The sequence below is a fragment of the Agelaius phoeniceus genome, chromosome 2 (genome assembly GCF_051311805.1).
Source record: "Agelaius phoeniceus isolate bAgePho1 chromosome 2, bAgePho1.hap1, whole genome shotgun sequence".
In the NCBI taxonomy this organism is placed as follows: Eukaryota; Metazoa; Chordata; class Aves; order Passeriformes; family Icteridae; genus Agelaius; species Agelaius phoeniceus.
In genome coordinates, this window is record NC_135266.1 from 10856312 (window position 1) to 10877842 (window position 21531).

The 21531-nt window shown below is 35.7% G+C and overlaps 1 protein-coding gene across 9 annotated transcripts in view; it reads left to right on the top strand.

The window, feature by feature from the left end:
* Positions 1-21531, top strand: part of DMD (dystrophin) — a 1046004-nt gene that overhangs the window by 472377 nt on the left and 552096 nt on the right. For all 9 annotated transcript variants that reach the window (XM_077171917.1, XM_077171927.1, XM_077171925.1 and 6 more), the window contains one exon: positions 3591-3763. In XM_077171917.1, coding sequence (XP_077028032.1) covers positions 3591-3763 — 173 coding nt within the window. The remainder of the gene's footprint in view (positions 1-3590; positions 3764-21531) is intronic.

Genomic DNA, 21531 nt, shown 5'->3' on the forward strand with positions numbered 1-21531 from the left:
AGGAATGTTTTGCTCTTCATTTTAAGCTTTAAGGAGTGGAAAAGTCAGATAGAGAAACCAAGTCTTGTCACTTTATCTCATAAAGTGAGCATTGCAATGTTTTCATCATCCCATTTACAAGCTCTTTCAAGTATTATGACATACAGTACCTCAGCTTTTCTATATCACTGTGCTGACAGTACTTTACTGACAATTTAAATATTACAGTTCTGTCAAAGATGAAACTTGAGTTGATTGTACAGAAAACTGTGGTTCACAGATTGATGGATTAGTAAAGTTTGCCTGATATGCTCTCACAACAGGACAACTGTTGTTATAAGCACACACATTATTTCTGTTTGCTGCTGATGATGTTCATATTGATGGAGTTCACAATCTTTGAGCTACCTGTGTAGAATTGATTTGGATTACAATGGATTCAATTTCATTAAAAAAAATGTAGAGTTAAAATGCTCTCAGATTTTAGTAAATTATCCTTCCTTGCAACTGATGTTTCAAATGTTTCCTAAATGTTAAATCACTGTAAAAATTTGCATATATTCTACTTAATATGGTTATATTGTTCCTACTAAGACAAAGTTTTCCTGTGTAATGATTATCATCTCATGCAAGCTACTTGACTAGTTCAAGCTCCAGATTATTTAGTGGGAAATGTATACACTCGAACAAATATCCTGATTAACCAGAGAATAAAACTAACCCATATTTATCTTTGCTAGCACACAAGAGAAGTGTACTAAAATGAAAGAGGATACCTGGAATTTAAGAAAATTTTGTTAGTAGAATTTTTAAGGATCGTTGTCATAGACATGGCAGAGTTATACCTATTCATTACTTAATTCTATTAACTTTGAATTTAAAACTTATTCCCTGAGGTTGCTTGCATTATATAATTTTATGGGAGACCTGCAGTAGGGCCTGTAGATTTTAGAACCTCTTTTTATTATTTTTTTAAAATATTCTTAATTTTGTCAGGAACATCTTATTGTAGAATATGATTATACACTTTGCTATCATATTTTTTAATGATGTCATAGTTTTAATATGGAAAGCCATCTGGCTCTGAGGAAGAGATTTCTTATATATGTAAGATAAATATATATAATGCATAATTTCTCTAACAATTCTGCTTCTAGTTCATCTTCTTCTGTATTTCCCATATGCATTTTATTTAGTTCATTGAAAATTGGGTTGGTTTCCCTGTTGTTTTTTAAATGTAGATATTTTAATGCTCTGATTCATCTTTTCTCTTCTTTTTTCCTTTGGTAATCCTTCATCTACTGACAGATAGAGCAGGTTTTTTGCACTTTTTTCTACTGTGTCGTATTTCAGAATATAGGAATTCATTGGACACATGACACATCCAGAATTCTGGCAGCAAGAATCCCCTTTCAAAATGGTTTATGAAGCCAGTCATACCCATACTAGATATTGTAACTCATAATTCTATACAGTTTTTTAAACTGTAATTAATTTGTGGAATTTTTCCAGCCATTCATGCTTACCAACAACTGTGCTGTTATTGGATTTCATGTTAGTAGAAAAAGCATGAAATATTGTAAAAAATCTGCTATACATATAATTATAAATTATCATTCTACAAAATTTCAGAATAATTTTTTTTTTTTTAATCTCACACAGTGGAATACATATTTGATGTGTACTAAGTGATTTTTATCAAGAATAATCACGTAATATGAAATTCAGAGTGATTTTTCTGCTGTAGCTCAATAGAACCCAATTACCCATCATTTAGAACTGAGTGTGCTCACATGCACTCTCCAAATAGATCTGTCAGTAACACTGTGCTTGGTGACAGATTTGTACACAAATAGCCAAGGAACTGAATTTTTACAGGAAGTTGTCTTTCTCTGGCAGATAAAGACAAATTCCAGGTAGTGAAAATGAACTGAGGCTTGAGTCTCTAGCACTCGAATTTCTCTTTTAAGAGCAGTGAGATGGATAAGTCCCTAAAGGCTACTGTCACTTTAGCTCCTAATGATCTTCTGTTTTCCTTTTTTTCTAAAAATTAGCTCTGTTTGCTTCTGTTAACCACGTTACAAAATCTCCCAAGGCATTGTTGATAACTGCTTGCAGATCATTCTCTTCAACATGAAAGATAGATGGGGAATTTGTTTGAGATACATAAGTATATTTGTACATGTATATATATACATGATTTCTCTTTTATTTATTTTTTTCTCTCATGGACATTCTTATACTCCTTTACAGAACATCAGCTGTATTATCTTGTTCTTTCTGTAGAAGATCTGCTTTAAAAAAAAGCAAAATTCTGACTTAGAAATTTGATACCTTTTTCATAGACCACTAATTTTAAACATAAGAGATATATCACTTACCAATTCTGAAGTGCTTAGATACATTTCATCTATTTTTAATATTTAGAAAATTGGTCTACTTGGTTGAAAAAACCTAAAATGTAAATATACATAGGCACATATATTAATCTTCACTTGGTTACTTAAACACGTGGAACTCAAGAAGTGCCTTCCTGTGTGGCTCAGATGAGCTGATATTCAGGCCTACTGAAAAGAAAAGCCACTTCACTCAGGTGCTTAAGTATGTCCTGGCACCTTATAACATTTCAATTAAAGTTTCTCCTGTTCTTTAAATGTGCAATTTTTTAGTCAGGGATGAGGTTTTGTGCAAATGCTAACTCCTTTATATCAGTGGGATATATCTTGGACTATTTAGAGGCATTTTATGTTTTTATCATCTGATATTTCTTGCATTCAGATTAGTAACATTGAATATCTGAATTATCCATGCCCTGAGGGTGTAAAACAAAGACTTAAGTAGACCTGAGTAAGGAGCACAGAGTGTGAGACATTTTCTGGGAAAGTCAAATGAGATTTGTTGAGTAATGACACAGACTCAGCCAGCTTTCCCTCCACATGATAGATTGCTGACAAGGAGGAAACATGTTCCTTATTGTGACTCATCCCAGAGACAAGACATCTACCATTCCCTTTTGATTTATAAATATTCATTTAGTCTGCTTAATGTAAGTCACGTTTCTCAAGACCTAAAAATTCAAATTATTATTCATATGGGGGATGTTATGGAATGTACTTTCCCCTGCCCCCCCAACAAATAGCATATTATAGTGCTAGAGCTCTAGGAACTCAGGGAACCCAGAGTATTTTTTCTTTCTTTTTGCAGGGTGGTTTTGTATGAAATTATTTCAATGTATTGCCTTTGCATTTACGTAAGGACTTCAAGGACTTTATATTTTACAAAATAGTAAATACAGTGTAATAACTTTAATTAGTTAAAAAATTACAAGCGATTTTGTCAGGTCAGGAAATGTAAATACTGACATGCAGAACTTTTGAGCAAATAGCACTTTGTTTCCCCTCCAGCCATCAACTTCCTCAGATCTATTTCATTCAGTCTTCAAAGAAAGGATGGGCATTCAATTATTATACCAGGCTATTGCAAAATTACTCCTATTATTAATGTTATGGTTTAATTAGCATTTTGTACCAATCTCTCTTTTTTATGAACAATTACTTTTTATTTATAAAAACAATGTTTTGTTTCTATTTTTTAAAATCTTCCTATTACAGAGCATTAAGGATAGCCTGGGGAGACTGCAAGGTCATGTAGAAATTATTAACAACAAGAAGACATCGGCTTTGAAAAATGTTACACCAAAGGAAGCACTAAATATACAAGAAAAGCTGACTCAACTTAATTCTGAATGGGAGAAAGTTAACAAGATGTACAGGGACCGACAGGTGTAAGTAACTTTTAAAACTTACTCTTTCTGATGGCTTTTTTCAGTATTTGGCCTATTGTTGATGATTGGTTTTATGCTTCTTTTTGTCACAAACAATAATTTCTTCTAACTAAGGAGAGAATATCTATATAGAATTGTTATTTAATTTGTGAATGTTCTAGTAAAACTGAAAATATGAAAATATTTTGACCAGCTATCACTTGCATTGACCCATTGAACTGGTAATGGTACATAAATTGCTATGATTTATGGGATATACCTTTTTTTCCAGCATGAATACTTAAGAGTTAACAAATAACTTTGCCTTAGATTAAAAAGTCGTAGTTTCAAGAATTTATTGAATTACCACAGAAAAGTCCATTACAATTCTTCTGAGAATGAATGGCATTAATCTGATAATGAAAATCATTTTATATATATCAATTGTTCCATTTATTGAAACTTTCCATTCATAGGAATTCTACAAAATTGGCTCTTCGGCTTTTCAGTCAATACTGAAAACTTGACATTAAAGGTTTTGTTTGCTATGCCACCTCAAAATACAAGAGATTGATATTTGATAGAATATCACTTTTTGCACTACAAATATGTTTTGAAATATCATTTATCTAAGAAAATTTTGTTAAAAATTTTGTCATTATTATACAAAAAATTAGCTTTATGTGCAAATTATTACATTAATGATAGAATAAGACATGATTCTAAATGTGTAAGCAGTTACTGGAAGAAAAAAAAATACTTCATGTGCGTTTAGCCTGAACCAACTTTGCTCTACAATCCAATTCTTGGTAACGTCTATGTTTTCCTTATTTAGAAATATTGGTAAATAGCTGTCACTTTGCAGATTCCTAGAGACATTATTTCCACTGTCAGCCAGTCTCTAGCTTTGATTTTAGATTGCTGGAGAGAGAAGAGAGTAAAGCTTAAAAAAATAATAATCAGAGAGATAAATAGTAAAAAATCTAAGTAATATTTGTGTCATCTCTGCTTTATCTCAACAGTTAAAGTGTAAGAAATTGAGACAGATTTATAGTGTGGTAAAGTTTACAAATTCTTCTTCTTTGCCTATTGTTTTGTTGGTTTTGGTTTTTTCAAATAGCAAGTCCTGTTCTAATGTGGTAAGAAAATTCCTTCTCAGTCACGATGCCATGTACAAAAATGAAGGATAGGTTAGAAAAAAGGTTGAAGAAAATCTGCTCACACAGATAATAAGACCAGGAGATATTTGCTTTTGAGCTTTTCCCAGAGACTGGCTTTGCCCAAAGTCTTACTGGTTTAGTACACCAAGCTCTGAGAAACCTTTGGAATCTCCTTTCTCTAGACTGGCTTTTCCCAGCCTGTTACTGTTTTAGTAGACCAATCTTTGAGAAACCTTTGGAATCCCCTTATATGCATTTTCTGACACTTGTGCATAGCAAGGACAGCAATTTAGTTAGTTGAAAGCCTGGACTATGATCACTGACACTCAATTATTCGTTATTTAGGCTGTAGTGGTATTTAGCCAGCAGCAGAAGTCTTGTGAGGTGAAATGAATTAGTGTTTGTCAGGTACTTTGAGGTCATCAGATAAAGGCAGTGGAGAACTGTAAAGTATGATTACTGTCTGGCTGGCCTTTGCCTGGGGCACTTACCCTGGTTCAGTATGATGGACAGCAGCTCAAGGTGATGATAAGCTTGACTGCTCTCTGATTCATACACCTTTATTTTTCTTTTTAATATTTTTGGTTTGGTGTCAGCCTAAAGAGGTCTTTTTTGAACTCTAGATGGTCCCTATAGCTCCTGCTGTTCTTTGAGGGGCATTTGGACTGTACATGAATCCAAGGGATGAGGTGAAGGAAGACAATATAGCCTTTAGCATTTTACTTCTAGCAGTTTGTGTCTGTAAGGGGTGAAAGTATCAGTGTAACTCTGCCCTGGAGACATGGATGAAGCTGTGTTTAGGAGATATGCTATTGATGATGATGATGCTAAAGGACAGGTTTGGAATTATTATTGGAGCTGTCTTTCTTTCAAGGGAGCGTTTCTAAGTGAATGTGAGTATTCCATGTTTGAAAGGTACCAGGAACAAAAATACTGGGACTGTGTTCATTTCTGAATATTGGTTTTATGAAATCAAAGGCTTGTAATAACATGGAAATTATTGTTTTAATAAATGAAAAGTCAACTATTACCATGACAGATGGAAGAACAAAGCAACTTTCCTTACCACTGTAGTTACTAGAAGAGAGCTTACTCTAAATGTTATAGAAGTGATTAGAAACCTTCATGTTGCATTTTTTTGTGTGAAATTGATTTCCTTGAAGTCCTGATTCATATCTAGATACTTTGTAATTAACTCTAGAGTGAGTTCCTTTTAATTAGAAATCAAAATAGATTTTCAGTTTGTTTTATAGCAGAGCCTGCACAGTTTGACAGAAATACGCTATCAATGGTGAGCGCTCAAATACCTTTACAAGTGCAGTTCTTCTACAGTTTTTGAAAATCTTATTTCACACTTTGACTTTATCATATTTCCTGTATTTAAATAAGAGTTCATATTGTACTTAGTGTAATATAACAGACAATATTTCACTGGGGAAAAAAAAATGCTGTGGTCATCCTACAGTGTCCTTCCAGTGGCTTTAGAAACCTAGGACATATGCAAATTTTTTATTCTCTCAAAACACAGTGAACCACTAATCTTCACATACTAATTTTTAAAGTCAAGCCTGTATCTAAGCATGGTTCTTTGATAAGTGACTTTCTTTTCTGTTCCAATTAATATCAGAACATGGTAACTCATTATGTTCCCAACAGATAAATGGGAGTGAAATCATCTTACACCAAGTGGAATTTTTTCCCTCGGTTTCAGTTTTATGAGTGCAAAACAAACTCCAGGAAACAGCAGGAAAAATGCCCTGATTTGTCTTTTGTGAGCAAAAGAGCAATTGATGATTAAATTTATAACTTCAACCTTTGCTTGATACTAAATTTTTATGTTATCTTTCCAAAAGTTGTATTAAGATAATAGAATCTGAATTTTGAAAGGTAAGGTGTTAGTGCCAGTAAGAATAACCACTCAGATGTCATAGTTTTTACTGTCCTTGTACCAGAATTTCACAATAGTCTTCCTTCTTTCCAACAGTTATAAATACTGGAGTTTTTTAGGTATTAATCATGATTATTTAGGAAGTGACACTAACACCAGGTTCCCTATATACCAATTAAATGTACTACTCAATTAAATGAAAACATAATTTTTTTAAATGAGAACACATAATTTTTGGAGAAAAAAAACACAATAAAAGATAGACTTTTAAATTACTATCTTATATAACTTTTTATCCTATCAGCATGCCACTTGTAAAAGATCTTGTTTGTCTTTTCAGGATATCATCTTCCCATTATATTTATGCCTAAGTCTTTTTTCTGTAAACAAGTGCTCCCTAAAATTAAGGAAGCACTGAAACTGTCAGAAATCACTGAATCAATGAAGTTCAACAAAGTTTTCCAAAACTGATGTTAGTTTAAAATATTTCTTTAGGAATTGCAGATTAGAATGTTTAAAAAAAAAAGACAAACAAGGCAGAAAAAGTAAGAAAACACTCAAATTAATATAATTCAAAAGCAAAATACTGAAGTGCCAGGCAACTAATTTTTGCCTTTTTCATGTCTTATTTAGGAATTATCTTCCAGGGCCTACATTACTGACTATATTAATGCACATCTAATTAATCTCAAATCCACTAAAAATTAAATGTTATGAGAGAATGTGGAGAAGTTGATATCAGATATCTTTAGAAAGTGCTTCTAGATAATTCTGAAAAGTAGAAAAAAGTGATATGCCAATCTTTTATAAGAAAAGATAGCAAATCCATAATAACGATAATAAAAATACATTGAGGCTGTATGAAATTCACAGACAACTAGCAATTTTTATAGTAATAAGAGTAAAACATAAAAAAAGTTAATAGGTTTATACTAAGAATTAGTTTCATTTTTGGATAACAGTACCACTGTCAACTTTTTCTGGATAACATTAAATTAGCTCTTGATTATCTTGGTAAGGGTGAAGGAAAACATTCATTATACATAAAGGATTGATTCATTGTCAGAGAAATAATATTTTGTGGTAATATTTTTATGACCACATGGTAGCAGATGTCATAATCCCTGACTGATATATTCTGTTGAGTTGAGAACTAATCAAGTTCTTGGATCAAGACATTAGAAAAAAGAAATCAAATGCATTAATTTTTCAAATGTAAGTAACCTGCCTATGTTCTGAATTACTGCAGAACAAGAAAGCCTTGAGGACATTCCTGTTTATGGTATCTGAATCAGATCCAGCTTCTCTTGCTTAGTAGAAATTACAGAGATACAGTACTGAGAGATGTGCATTCAGCCCAAGTGATGTATTAAGAGTAAAGTTATCTTCTCGTAGTATGAGATATTTTCTTGGAGCAGTATCTATAAGCAACTGACAAGTGCAAACCCAGATGTTAGAATACTAAGGAAATTATTTTCTTGAGTATAGATTTCCAGAAACATGAAACTCGTCTTTCATGGCCTCCACCTCCTACTTCAGAGTGGTCCAACTCTCTCATTCATCCCATGCAAATCTTGTATAGATTTCTCATTAACATTCCACTATGAAACCATGCTTAGGTCTGAATCCCTTTGTGACTGTTCATTATAAAACTACTTAGCCTTTCAAAGAATCCAAACTCTACTAAAAGATAAAAGGGGCACATTTAGAACTTTTTAAGAAAATGGTTTTGTAGCCTTGGGTGCCATATCTATCTTAAAGGACATCAAAATAGAATTATAGAATTATTGTAAGTGATTTTTAATTTTAATTAGATATACTAGGGAGCCATTTAGGCTATTTATGTTTTCCTTCCCAGAGTTTCTCAGTTGAGGATTTCCAATTTCCATCTGAGGCACTAACAATGCTGTGTAAATGTGAAGTCATTGAAGATTTGAGTCGTGTGACCTGCCTTTAGCTATCCAGGTTTTAGTTACCTATTTTGCAGTATTTGCTTGTGCTCTTTCTCAATTCAATCCTGCCAGGCAATCCTTTCCCAGGTACCTGCTGCACTATTTATTGTGAGTCTCTGACTCTTCAGGGAGACCAGACAAGATAAGACTAGATACATTACTTTTGGAGAGATAAAATTAGGGGAGATTAATCTTAAGCTAGAAAGTATAACAAAACAATGCAGTTTAATTTATATCTAAATGTGTTTTATATATCTCTTTCACTAAGCCCAGTCAGCATTTCTTTGTACTTGCTTTAACTCTGACAAAGTGAATGACAAAAATTAATGTTAGCTGGCTTTGTTTCAGTACTAGGAGAAGAGCAACTAGTGGAAGGCATAGGTATTTTAAGAGAAAGTGAGAAATAGTGACTGTTCTCTTCTGAAAAAATGTCTGCTCACATATTTCTGTTGAGGTTGTAAGTCTTGTTATTAGAATTACCCTTGGCTCGGGATTCAAGGTGAAAGTGAAAACCAGAACAGATTAGTTCATCCCCAATGTGAGAAGAAAATTATTTCCTTTCTAATGTTAATCTCAAAATAGTTACCATGCCTTATTTACATGCAGGGTAGATTTTTTTTCCTTCCTTTTTTTCACAGTGACTCAAATTGTTCATTTAGATTTTGAAAAGGGCAGCTTATAATGCTTGAGTCTTACAGCCAACATTAGTTGTTAATTTATTTCCATACCCTGCTTACTGTATAAAAATGCATTCCATAGCAGTTGCTATATAATCAAATTCTTGCAACAAATTTGCCACTTGATTTACCCCCATAATATTGCACCATCAAATTAATGTATTGGTAAGTTTCACTGGTTACTTAATTGCTAGCAAGTAAGTATAAAATAATATATAACAAGCAGGTGTAATATAACATATAAATGTTTTATTATGGACAATCTAGATGGGGCTTTCTGTCAATGTTTTTAAGGTAAAGAAACCCAAAATATATATAAATATTTGTGTGGCCTAGTTTATAACTAAAAGATTAAATTTGTAGCAAAGTTGGAAAATATTTTTACCTTATATATGGACATTAAAATGTCTCTTTTCGTGGGGCACTATATATAAGATCATCTTCTAAATGGAACTGCTATAAGTAAAATCTAAAATTATTTGTTAAACTTTAATAGCAAATTTGAGGCAGGATAAGAAATAACACTGCAGCTTTTGGGAAAAGAGCTATGTTTATTAAATCTTTGTCATAGTGTAATTAAAGAGTTTAAAACAGGAAAATGTTATGGGAATTGAAGGTGCCTGTATTGTAAAATGAGGTGAAAATAATTCACAATTTCTTTTAATAAGTAGAGGAGATAATCTTGCATGTGTTTGTGCTGTGAAAGTGTTTCAGATGAAAAAGAATCTTGTATGTTTTAAAATCTCCAGCCCTCAAGGCTGACAATTAGCATAACTTAGCATAACTTTACTGTAAAATGCTCAGTGACAAAACTGCACCACATTCATACAGGAATTATTGTAGAGCCTTTTTCTGCTGTACAAACAAAGATTTTCACTGAAATTTCTGGGAAATGTTATGGCTTAGTCATGAATATGTGGGCTGTAGAACTATGGGAATGCAAATATGTATGAAGAGAATTGCAGGCAGAAGCAAATAGACTCTGAGCCATCTGGATATGAACTGTCTGGGGCCTTCATGTCAGATACACAAAAAAATATGACATGGTGGGCAGTGTCATAAGCTATGAGACACAGCTGCAGTGAAGGGTATACTTGCTTTAGGGACAATGCTGTGTTAGTGCATCTGCAACTTCCCAGATAGTCCTGATTTATAGCCAACCATCTCAAGGCACAGGCAGAGCTCATTCATGCTTAGCTGCAGCCATCCATGTAGATATAGCCTGAGAGAACTGCAGGATATCCTCAGGTCCAAAACTTTATTTGCTGTGACTCCCATTACCTTCTGTAAGTGTTGAAAATAAGGTATACTTTCACTGTTGGTATTGAATCATTGCATTGTGCTGTGCCAGAATTTTTTAGCTGGATGAATATTTAGCTGGGTCAGCTGTGCACTGGGTGAAGGATGAGATTGCAGGAACTTCCATTAGGTCCAATGCATACTGGATGTACTAAGGTGAGCTTCTTTGCAGAATTCCCTTAATTCCCTTGAAGCTTTTTAAGGAATTGCTGCTCTCTAGTTGCCATGGTGCAGTGTACACCTCCCTGCAAGTACCTCCCAGGAAAGCATTTTTGGCAGTAGAGAGAGCCTAGTCTTCTAACATCTGTAGCTAAAGTCAGAAGTTACAGTTTTCTGGTTTATACAGTTTTCATCACTATTGTTTCTCACTATTATCTCATATTTGATATGTTGTTGCTATCATCTAATAAATATAATTTTCTCTTGCTTCCTCCAAGGCAGTTTGAAAGGAACTTTTTTCTTTTATTATAGGTATTACATAAACCCCTATGTGCCAAAGAGACAAGAAGACACACATTAAGTTTGGAGTAGAAAGCAACAAGTTTTGTGTTTAGACTCTGGTACTAATAGCTTTGAGGTTACGAGGTTCAGTCTGGTGACCTTCAGTAATTCAGGGGGGATAGTCAACTTTGAAATTTTCTTTTTTTTGTGGGCAAGTCAGTGTTTGAGGTGATTTTGGTGAAAGCTAGTTAATATTTCTGGTGTGATCCAAAATGTTGCAGCTATGGAACTGACAAAAAACATTTACTTTGTCTAATTCTTATAGCACTAGGTACACTGCACATTAATAGAGTAATTTCTGCTCCCTAAAATTTGACCCTTGAGATTAATTTAGCCTTTTATTTATTTATTTTTATTTGTCTGTGAAACTATGAATATTGTTTACCATAGGAAAAAAGTTTCCTTCTTAACTTGAAGCAGCGTATTGCAGGGATGTTTTGTAAAAGTAGGCAAAACACCTGTTTCCTATTTACTGTTATTTTGAGGGGACTGTGGCATCACATCCTTAACATTTATAGATGACATTTTCAAAAAAGAACAACAAAAGTCAGATGGGCCACAAACACTTACAAAGTTTTATTACTAAATTATACACATGATGGAAATTGGTATCAGTCTGTTATACTATAAGTAAACAGTGGTGGATTTTGATTAAGGGGTCAGGTGAAAGAGAAGAGAGAGAGAGAAATTTAAGAGAGGGAGAGAGAGAAAAAAGAAAAAAAGAGAGAAAGGGTCGCAGGGATCCAGCTGATGGGGTGAGCACCAGCCAGGTTTGTGGAGGCACCTTTTTAAAACTAAGTTTTCCCCACCCTGGAGCTAAGCTTCTTGCTTTCTAAGCAAATTAGTTATCATCTTCAGTTTGCTCCTCTGGATCTCTCTGAAAGTAGGTCAGAGAGTTTGTGGGGGATTTTAGGAGTCTTGACTGGGGCATAAAGACTGGGCTGGCCTTTGGCCAACAGTCCATGCCCTCTCCTCGACCTCATTCCTGTACTTGCCCTGTACTGTGCTGGTCCTAGCTCCAGGAGCCTGAACAAGGACAATTGTCCTGTAAAAGCACTGCCCTACCTCTACCTGGCCCCTTCCTCAGCCACATGCTGTTCTTTCTCACAGTGTGCTCTCACCAACAACCCTTGGTTGGCTCTGGCCTTCTGGCTCTTGGTGTTTGAGACATGCTTAACCACTTATCTTCTGGGCTTCTGCAGGGGACTGTGTCATAAATGCATTGCAAGTAGTTTTTTTCCAATGTTATATTATTTGTTTCTTCCTGGAATATATAGTTTCTTCTAACCTAGACTTTCATTATTTCATCTGATTGGTAATTTTAAGTGTCTAGTTGCTTTTCTAGTAAAAGAGAGATTAATTCTTAGTGTAAGGTTAAAAATTTTCTTCCAGCAGTTACACTAAAATAAAATGAGTGACAATTATTTTGCTGTTCTCCTATATCATTAAGCCTGATATCACTCAGGAAAATTGGGTTTAGTAATAACTCCATTAAGACCTTGAGGCAATTCTCTATCTATTAGGGCTACATAAGGATAGCACTGTAAGACTGTATAGCCTCAATTCTAGTCAGATTATCTGATTTACTTGTTCTGTCCACAAGTCTTGTATGACAGCAAGAAAATTAAAAAGAAGTTGGTGCCAAGATTGAAAAACAATAAAGCAAAAAATTCAGATAAAATTCCCATTGAATACCAAGCATACCTATATTTTGCATCTGTGTATGCATTAGCTGGGCAGCTGTAACACAGTTGCCAATCACAATGGAACTCAGGGACCCTCTGCTTGTCTTTTTATAGTGTTAAAACAAGTAAAATGTTATTTCTTCTCTCCAGCAACCAATTTTTCAAAATCCTATAACAGCACAATTACCTCTGAGACTTGCTTCTCAGATTTGGCTGAAATTGGCTAAAAGGCTAGAAAATTTATTATGGGAAATGAATGATGGACAACATAATCACTGATGTTTCATTTCCTTAGGTTTTATTTGCTTACCCTGTTAGTCATAAAAAATTCACTAGAATCCCTTTTAGCACCTTATCTCTGTGTGATTACACCTTGCTGCCACATTTTCCCTTTCTCCAGAGCTATGTGGGATCTAGCTATGGTGGCTTAGAGAGTTTTCATTTCCTTAATAAGTGTCATAGAATCACAGAATAATTCCAGTTGGAAGAACTGTCAGGGACTCTCCCAGTCTAATATTCTGCACAAAACATGGTCAACACTAATGGAACAGGTTACTTTAGCCAGACAGGTCTTAAAGACCTTCAACAACAGAGACTGATCAACTTCTTGGCAACCTGCTCCACAGCTTGACTGTCCTCATGGTGCAATTTTTCCTTATATCTGGTTTAAACATATTTGCTTTTATGCCTGTTGCCTTTTATCCTCACACTATGCACCCCTCCAAGGAGCCTGAGTGAAGCTCTTCAATAACCTCCTCACAGAACAAGGGCCCAGCCCCATGACTTCGTGGTGTTGTCCTGATGAATTCACTCCAGTTCATAAAGGTCCTGTTTTGACCAGTGCAAAACTGGCCACTGTGTTCTAGATGTGGCACAGTGAGACCTGAATGAGCAAGGGTAGTCTTTTCTCTCTGTCTGCTGGCTGTGCTGCTGCCAACGCAGCCCAGGATATATTTGGTTGTTTTGGCTAACAAGGCATACTGCTGGCTCATGTCCCACTTGCTGCCCACAGTACCCCAGATCCCTTTTTTCAAAGTCACTTCCCAGCCAATCAATTTCCAAACTATATTCTTGTGAGGGGTTCTTCCTTCATAGGTGCTGGACTTTGCATTTCTTGATTAATTCAGTGGGGCTTCTGTTGGCTCAGCCCTATTTAGCTCCCTCTAAATGGCAGCTCTGTGCCTAAGCATGCTGACTTTTCCACTTCTTCCACTTTAACGCTGTGGGGGATGGAGGACTTTAGAACAACCCTTTTAGGGTTGTTAGCAGATGGAAAATTAGATTTGAGCAGGCAACATGCACTTGCAGCCCAGAAAGCCCCACTGGGCTGTAAAGCCTTTGCTGTCTCAGTGTCCTGAGGTGCAGCCTGGCTGGGGGAAAAGACTTGTAGGGTTTGAGTTCCGTGACATAATTCTCAACTTGCTCTTGTCTGCTTCTAGGACTTCACCTTCTTCAGTCTTGTCTGTAAGCATGAAGGGCAGGGAGATCCTGCTGGTCCTTCTCCTTTTTTATAGGTTCATTATATTTTTCAGACTTTGTGCAGTTTTATTCTTTTAGAGCTCTGATGTCATACTCATGGAAGAAAATGCATAATGCTTGTTTGAATGGTAGGGGGTACTTAATCTGGTGGAAAATCCTGCAAAGAAATCAGGACCTTCTGATATAAGTATTCTCCTTTTAAGATATCCAAAGTCTCATGCATTCATCAGTAAGATTTCCTGCAGTCTCTCTCTAGAATTGGCTTGATATAGTCCTCTGGAATATGTTAATAATCAGAGGTTATTGTTCTGTAGTCCTGTGGTGTCTGTCCATCTTATCTAGGAAAGGACTTGGATTTCTTAAACTTATAAAGATTTTAAAAGTTTCAGAAAAGCAAGCATCTGCTTCTCAACAAACCAGAAACTGTGAATATAATTTCTAACTATGCAGATTTTCAGAAATGTCTTCTAAGTCTTACTTCATCATTTTACTCACAGTGTTTCTTTCAAACTCTTTGTTGTCAGTTCTAGTTAATAAATTCTAAAAGTGATAGTGTTTGATTTTCCCCTATCACTACTAAACAAAGAGCTTCTTTCCACCATTTTTATTAGCTATTATTGTAAAGTGTTATGTCTGTCTGCAAAACTGTTTTTCCTGGCCATAAATTTGCCTTCCTAAGTATAAAGTGTTGCTATAGATTGAATCCTCTGTACATTTATCTTCGTGTGTGTAGTTGCATGCAAGTATGAAAGTGCTTTTAGCTGCTCCATTCTGATTTTGCTCTCAGGCTGAGAGACATTGCAGTTTTATTTGGAACCATTTTGAGAAAGGGTAAAGAAACTTAATCTTTGTAAGGCTTTATGGTCCAGATTTTATTGACCGATGCAGCACTTTATTCTGCAGAACTGAAAGTTAAGTGGTTTTAGGTAAAAACACCTGTATGCATTGTTCTTGGCTGCCATAAAGCTTAGCTTTCTAAACCAAGTTATTCTCTAGGTGCAGGGCTTCAGAGCACTCACCTTCCTGGGCAAAAGGAGCCTTTAACTGGTGTATCAGGCACATTATTCCTTTAGTTCACATCAGAACTTTTGCACTGGTGTTTAATACCTAAAAAAGGAGTTGGCTTGTGCCACTTCCTTGCCACGAGGGGGAGAATTTTCTTTTTTCCCTGTTCCCTTTTATCTTCTGCAGTGATCATAACTACTTGAGCTGAATTTTTGCCTTATGTTCTCATGATATTATTATGGGTGGCATACTCACACATGAACAGAAATTTACACATGAGAGGTGTCAGATCCTGTGAGCTCATCAGTATGTATCTCATGATAGTCTTATATCTTTTGAGAAAGAAATCATATGGACTAACTGGTATGGTAATGTGAAATTGAATTTTCTACAAACAAAATGAGAGAATACACTGAAGAAAAAATAGGCTATCAATATTTGTATGTTTTGTCTGCTAGCATAGTTAAAGAAAAGCAAAATATAAGGAAAATGTAGCTGAGAATATTCTCTAAATAGATATAAATAGATATATAGATAAATATTCTTTAAATAGATGTAAAATCAATAATTTGTAGCATATATTCCCCACAGCATAAATAAATGCCCCTGTTTCCATTCTCAGAGAAAAGAAGAAAAATGCAACAATATAAGCTCAGTTTCAATAGCTGTTTAGAAGCAAGCACATTTTAAAGAATTCTGATTTCTAGGATTCATCTATTTAGTATTTATTCAGTAGGTTCCTCAGATTTCATCCATCATCTCAGAATTGTATGCCAAAATTTAGGTTCTTTTAATGTTTTTAACATGATAAAATTGTCACTTTGATTTTTAAAAGGGATTTCTGGAAATAGGATGCTGACAAAAATAATAAATCTCAACTTCCAGGGTTCAGCATTGTGTTCGAAAGCAGTAAAAGGTCAGAACTCGTTAACTCAGGAAAATTAATAGTTTAGGGATGTAGTCTGAAGAAAAATGTTTAACTATTAATCTTTTGTTTAAAATGTTGAAAATGATTTGTTTAAATGCTTAATTTTTAACATTTTGTGGAAATATCTATTAACATGAATCAGTGTTTAATATAGACTGACTATATTATTATAGCATATAACATGCAGTAATTGTGATTGCTTTCCATGTAGAACTAAAAAATAGCCAGTCAAATTAATTTGCAAGTTTCACTACATAACAGAATTTTCTAAAAATCATCAAGATATTTGTTGAATATTTTGGTTTTTCAAAGCTGGACTCTGCCCTTTTATCATGTTGTGCATATAATGTTTTCTTTAATGATAGACAATCTGCAATTAAAGCTTGAATTTGTGGTATTGTAGGGCCACTCAAGACCCATTGCTTTCCCCTGATCCATGAGATTCTCTCCTGACTATTTTCTGGCAAAACCTTCAGAAGTGTTTTCCTGTGCACAAGACACTTCTACTTAGATCTCATATGGTTAACGAAAAGAAATCCTAAGAAGAATCATAGCAGCTGTCTTATTTATTAAATAGTTCCTAATTCCATATCTAGTCCTATTTGCCTCTTTTTGAGTTTCCTTAAGAAATCTGGCTAAATTGGCTCAAAACATCCTAAAAAATTATATTATTGTTAGTTCATAAATAAGACAAGAAGAGCTGTGATAATCAGGTGCTTTTTAAAGGTTGGGTACAAATATTCTAATTTGCCAAGAAGTGGACCCTAATTTCCATCCTAACACTCTACCCACATGAACACTTCCCTCAAGTGTCATCTTTATGGACATAAGGAGGGACTGAAGTGAGAAGCTGTGTCAGATGTTAGAAATAACAAAGTGTTGGGAAAATTTGTGTGATTTTTTTTCTTGTTTTTTTCCCCCCTTATTCCCTGCCTGAGCCCTGCACCCATGGGGCTGGGGCAGCCTGGTGGCTTTGCCATGTTCCCAGTGCAGGACTGGCTAACAGGAAAAGTGCTTTTTCCATCTTTCCAGCATATTTTTTCCTGCTTTTCAGGACACAGAATGCCCTCTGACTAGCTGGAAACCAAGATGAAATGTAAATCTGGGGAGTCACTGAGTTGTTCTTTTCCACTCAGGTTCACAGGCCCTCATGTAACACAAAAAAGGTGGTACAGACACCTACTGTTCCATGAATCTTTTTCTCTGGACTTTTTAAGGCTCTTCCATAAGTAGTGACTTATTTCTATCATCCTCTCTGATTTCAGTAGAAATGGTGGGATTAAGATTTTACCATTAAGGCTTTTATATAATGGAAAAAGTATTTCTGGCTTTCCTAAACAGATGAAAGACTGGCTAGCATCTTACAACAAATATTCATTTTAAAAGCAATGCTAATTTTGATTTGATTTTATGCTAATAAAATCAAATCAAATCAATAATATAATCAAGCAAGAAAATGAAGTTAAAAACCATAAAGGTCCAAAACACCCTGGGTTCAAATATTTTAATTATGATTGCTTTAAGCATTTTTCTTTTTTTTTTCCTTTTTCACTACACACAACTGTGTGTCTTGTCTGTGTGTATAGCATTTGACAATGTGTTAGATCAGTGAAAAATCAGAAGGCATAGAACTACTAAACAGAATAATGCTGCATTTTCATATTGTCAGGGTTATTAATGACAACCACTGTAGTTTGCCAGCAAAGGAAAAGGAGAAAATGTTGCTGCCTTTCTAAACTGATAGTCTTTAGTAGACACTGTGGGAGACTGCAGGCCCAGAAATAAATTCCTCTAATAACCATGAGTGTCTTTGTCCCTGCAGGGCACTAAACAGCCCAACAATTCTCTTCACTATCTTTAAATCCTCTGGCACAATAGCAATGCCAGTTTAACTGCATTTCTTTTCTCCCATTTGGATGAACAATCCTTTGGTCAGTTCCCCAAGTCTTTCTGCATCTTCCACACACTGTAGCAGGACAGCACTTATTTCCAAGGGGTCTGCAGGGGAAGCACCCATGAAACATGGTGACCCTAGCAAACACTGAGCTGTTCACAATTGTGGTTTTTGCATCATTTCTCCAATCAGTTCTGAAAAGGCAGTTTGTAAACAATGGTAAACAATACCTGTGTACTCTGTTCCACTGTAAAAATGAGGGGGCAATTATCCACATGAGACAAAGAGAAGGGGATCTGTAGTTTGATGGCAAGTAAGTACAAGGCTTCTGTAACAAACTCTTTTCTGCCTCCTAATTCTGACTCAATTATGGCACTGTAGAAGTCAGTTGGCTCCATTGCTTTCACTGGATTTGCACTACTTTGAGAAAGGAAAAAGTAGAAAAAGGCCACTAGAACCCGTGACTCTTGAAAGAGAAACAAATAATTTTGCAACAATGTTTTGTTTCAGCTTATGGTCCATGGAGCAATAGTGCACAAATATACAGTATATGAAAACATCTATAGAAAGAGTCTTAGCAGTCAGCTTTGAGTCTCCAAGTTAGTTCCCACCTGGATTTGCTGTTTTTATTAAACCTCTTTTTCAGACTTGTCATCTAATGCTACAGTCGATAGTAGCAGAAGTTACAGATGCTTAGTTTTTGAAATCAGGTCCACGACATTCAGTGTAGGCAAGATGTATATCTTGCCTGGTGAAAGAAAATAGGACCTAGTCACAGCTGCTATATCCTTTTTCTTCATCAAGTTATTTCAGTAAGTGTTGCTGTTAGCTTAATAATCTAGTCTAGTCGTGATCCTCTAAAGTATCCTCTAAAGTATTAATATTCCTCTAAAGCAGGGGAGATAGTGACATCATAAAATAATGTGGAGGACCAGACAGCTACAGAAGCTGAGCTCCACAGACCTCTTGGCCCTGGTATAGTGGAAGCTATGGGAGAGATAAACTCAAGGCAAGAAGGAGAAGTGGAGACACCACTCAAGGCCATCACTGGTGCAAGGGAATATAACAGGGACTTGATAACTGAAAAGATTGTGTTGCTAAGGGAACAGGGGCAAAGGGGTCTGAGTAGAACACTTTGTATGGAAGTTAGAGAACTATAAATACCAGTGAATAGTGAATAGTGTAATAAACTGGCCTTGCTTGCATAGCATGGTCCTGCAAATAGAAAGGTAGAATATACAGCATTGAGAGTGGCTGCTAGAAATGTTGAAACAGTAATGTAGAACATGCTTGCCATGATCTGAACATTGCAGAACATGTTAAGACAGAGCAGAAATGATAAATCAGCATTTATAGTAATTCAGGGATACCTCAGTGAATTGCTTTTGAGCTCTCTGTGTACTTAGAAGGAAAATGGGCAAGATTGAAGCTAAAAATGGAGTTCTTGATTCAGCTTGCTTTTTGTGCTGGCATAACTGGGAGCTCTGGGAGTGTGCTAGTGTAGCCTATATACTCTCTATTCTGATAGAGACAGAGGAAGAGCACAGTTTTTGTGAAGAATACCACACAGTTGACTTCTATGCTGTATAAGCTTCTACAGTCTTGAATATGATATGTCCAAGAATAGAGTTGGAGAAGGTTGTATTGCAAGAAAGTAAAAAGGTCTGAGAACAGCTTGTGGTTTTCTAGGACTTATCATTATCTAAGATTTTTATATTTTATGATTTCCAACTTTGATTAAAGTGCATAGAGTGACCTTAACTCTGAATTGTCTGATCACTAAACAGTGAATTACAGAGCAGAAGTTTAAAAAAGTGCACAATTTTAACTCTAAAATGTTCCCTCTCTCTTTTCTTTTAACTTCAAAACAACAATACTGTCTTTCACAAGACAGCCAGACAGCTAAGCTCATTCTGTTTCTCCATTTTTCTTTTTCTTTTTTTTTTAATACTTTCTTTTTTATCACCTATGCAAATCCTGGGATGCAATCAGGGTTCCTCGCCAGTTGGGCTAAATGACAGCAGGTTGCTTGCTTAGCACTTTCAAAGGGTGCCAAGCTAGGATGCTCCAGATTCCTTACCTGTTTGCAGAGAAGGAATAACAATAGGTAATGAGGATAAGTTTGTTATGTACTGCCTTGGTCCTAGGTAAAGAGAAGAATTAGTAAATAATGCACCGCCATCATGAATGCGTAGTTATTTTACATATTTGGTATTTCTAAGACTGCCCAGCAGTATTCTTTCTGCTGCTGTCAGCAATGTTTGTAAAGGAGACTTTCTGTGCAAATTCAGCAAATCATCTAGTGAGCTAAACCTCACCTCCAGGTTAATGACTGCTCAACCTAGCCCTGTGTTTGCTAAAGGAGAGAGGGACAAAGTGCAACTTCACATTCTCCAGACATGCAGATGAGAATGAGGACCTAGTGAGTGTTTTCAACTCCTGAAATCAGCAGCCCTGATATGGAGCAGAGCACCCTATCTCAGCTTACACTTGGCACTCGGGAGCTCCTCATCCCCTATAACATAAATTTATTGATGTCTTGTTTCTTATTTATGAAAATCTTAGTGCCAGGATTTGATAGTGGCATCCTTTTGGGTTTATGGACTTAGAGCAGTGAGGGTGACTAACACAATACACTCCTGTGGACGACATGCTCAGTGGTGTTTATGATGTTTATGAGTAGGAGAAGCGTAGAAAATTGAATCCAACTGCTGACCCCATGCTAGACACACCAAGAATCACAGGAGCATTATCCAAATGCTTCTTAAACTCGGTCAGTCTTGGTGTTCTGACCACTTCCCCTGGGGAGCTCCAGTGGTCAGCCACCCTCTGGGTGAAAAACCTTTGCCTGATATCCAGCCTTAACAACTTCCCCAAATCTTCATCTGCTGCCTAGTTACAAACCTCTGGTCCAGCTGACTTCCTGCTGAATGGTGGAAGCTATGGCCACCATAGCTACTGTAGATGGCTTCTTTTTTGTGTAAGAAAAGGTGTAAGGCTCTGCAGTGCATGTACACCCTGGAAGGGACCCAGCACCCGGCCAGGGCAGCCTTGACAGCGCTAAACAGATTCAATCTTGCACTCCATCTGCACATATATTTTACAGTTAGGCTTGGCATAGTACTGAGTAAAGAAAGATGGATTGCTATCCCTGAGTGGCACACAGATTCTGAGTAGAAAGTCTGGATTTTAGTCCTGGGCTTTTACTGCATCACTGTTTTTTCCACTTTGTAGTAGAAAGCACAGGAAATCTTGGCTACAGTGATGTGATAATCCTTGAATTTGAACAATTTCCCTAGTCAGCATTTTTGTATTTGAAGT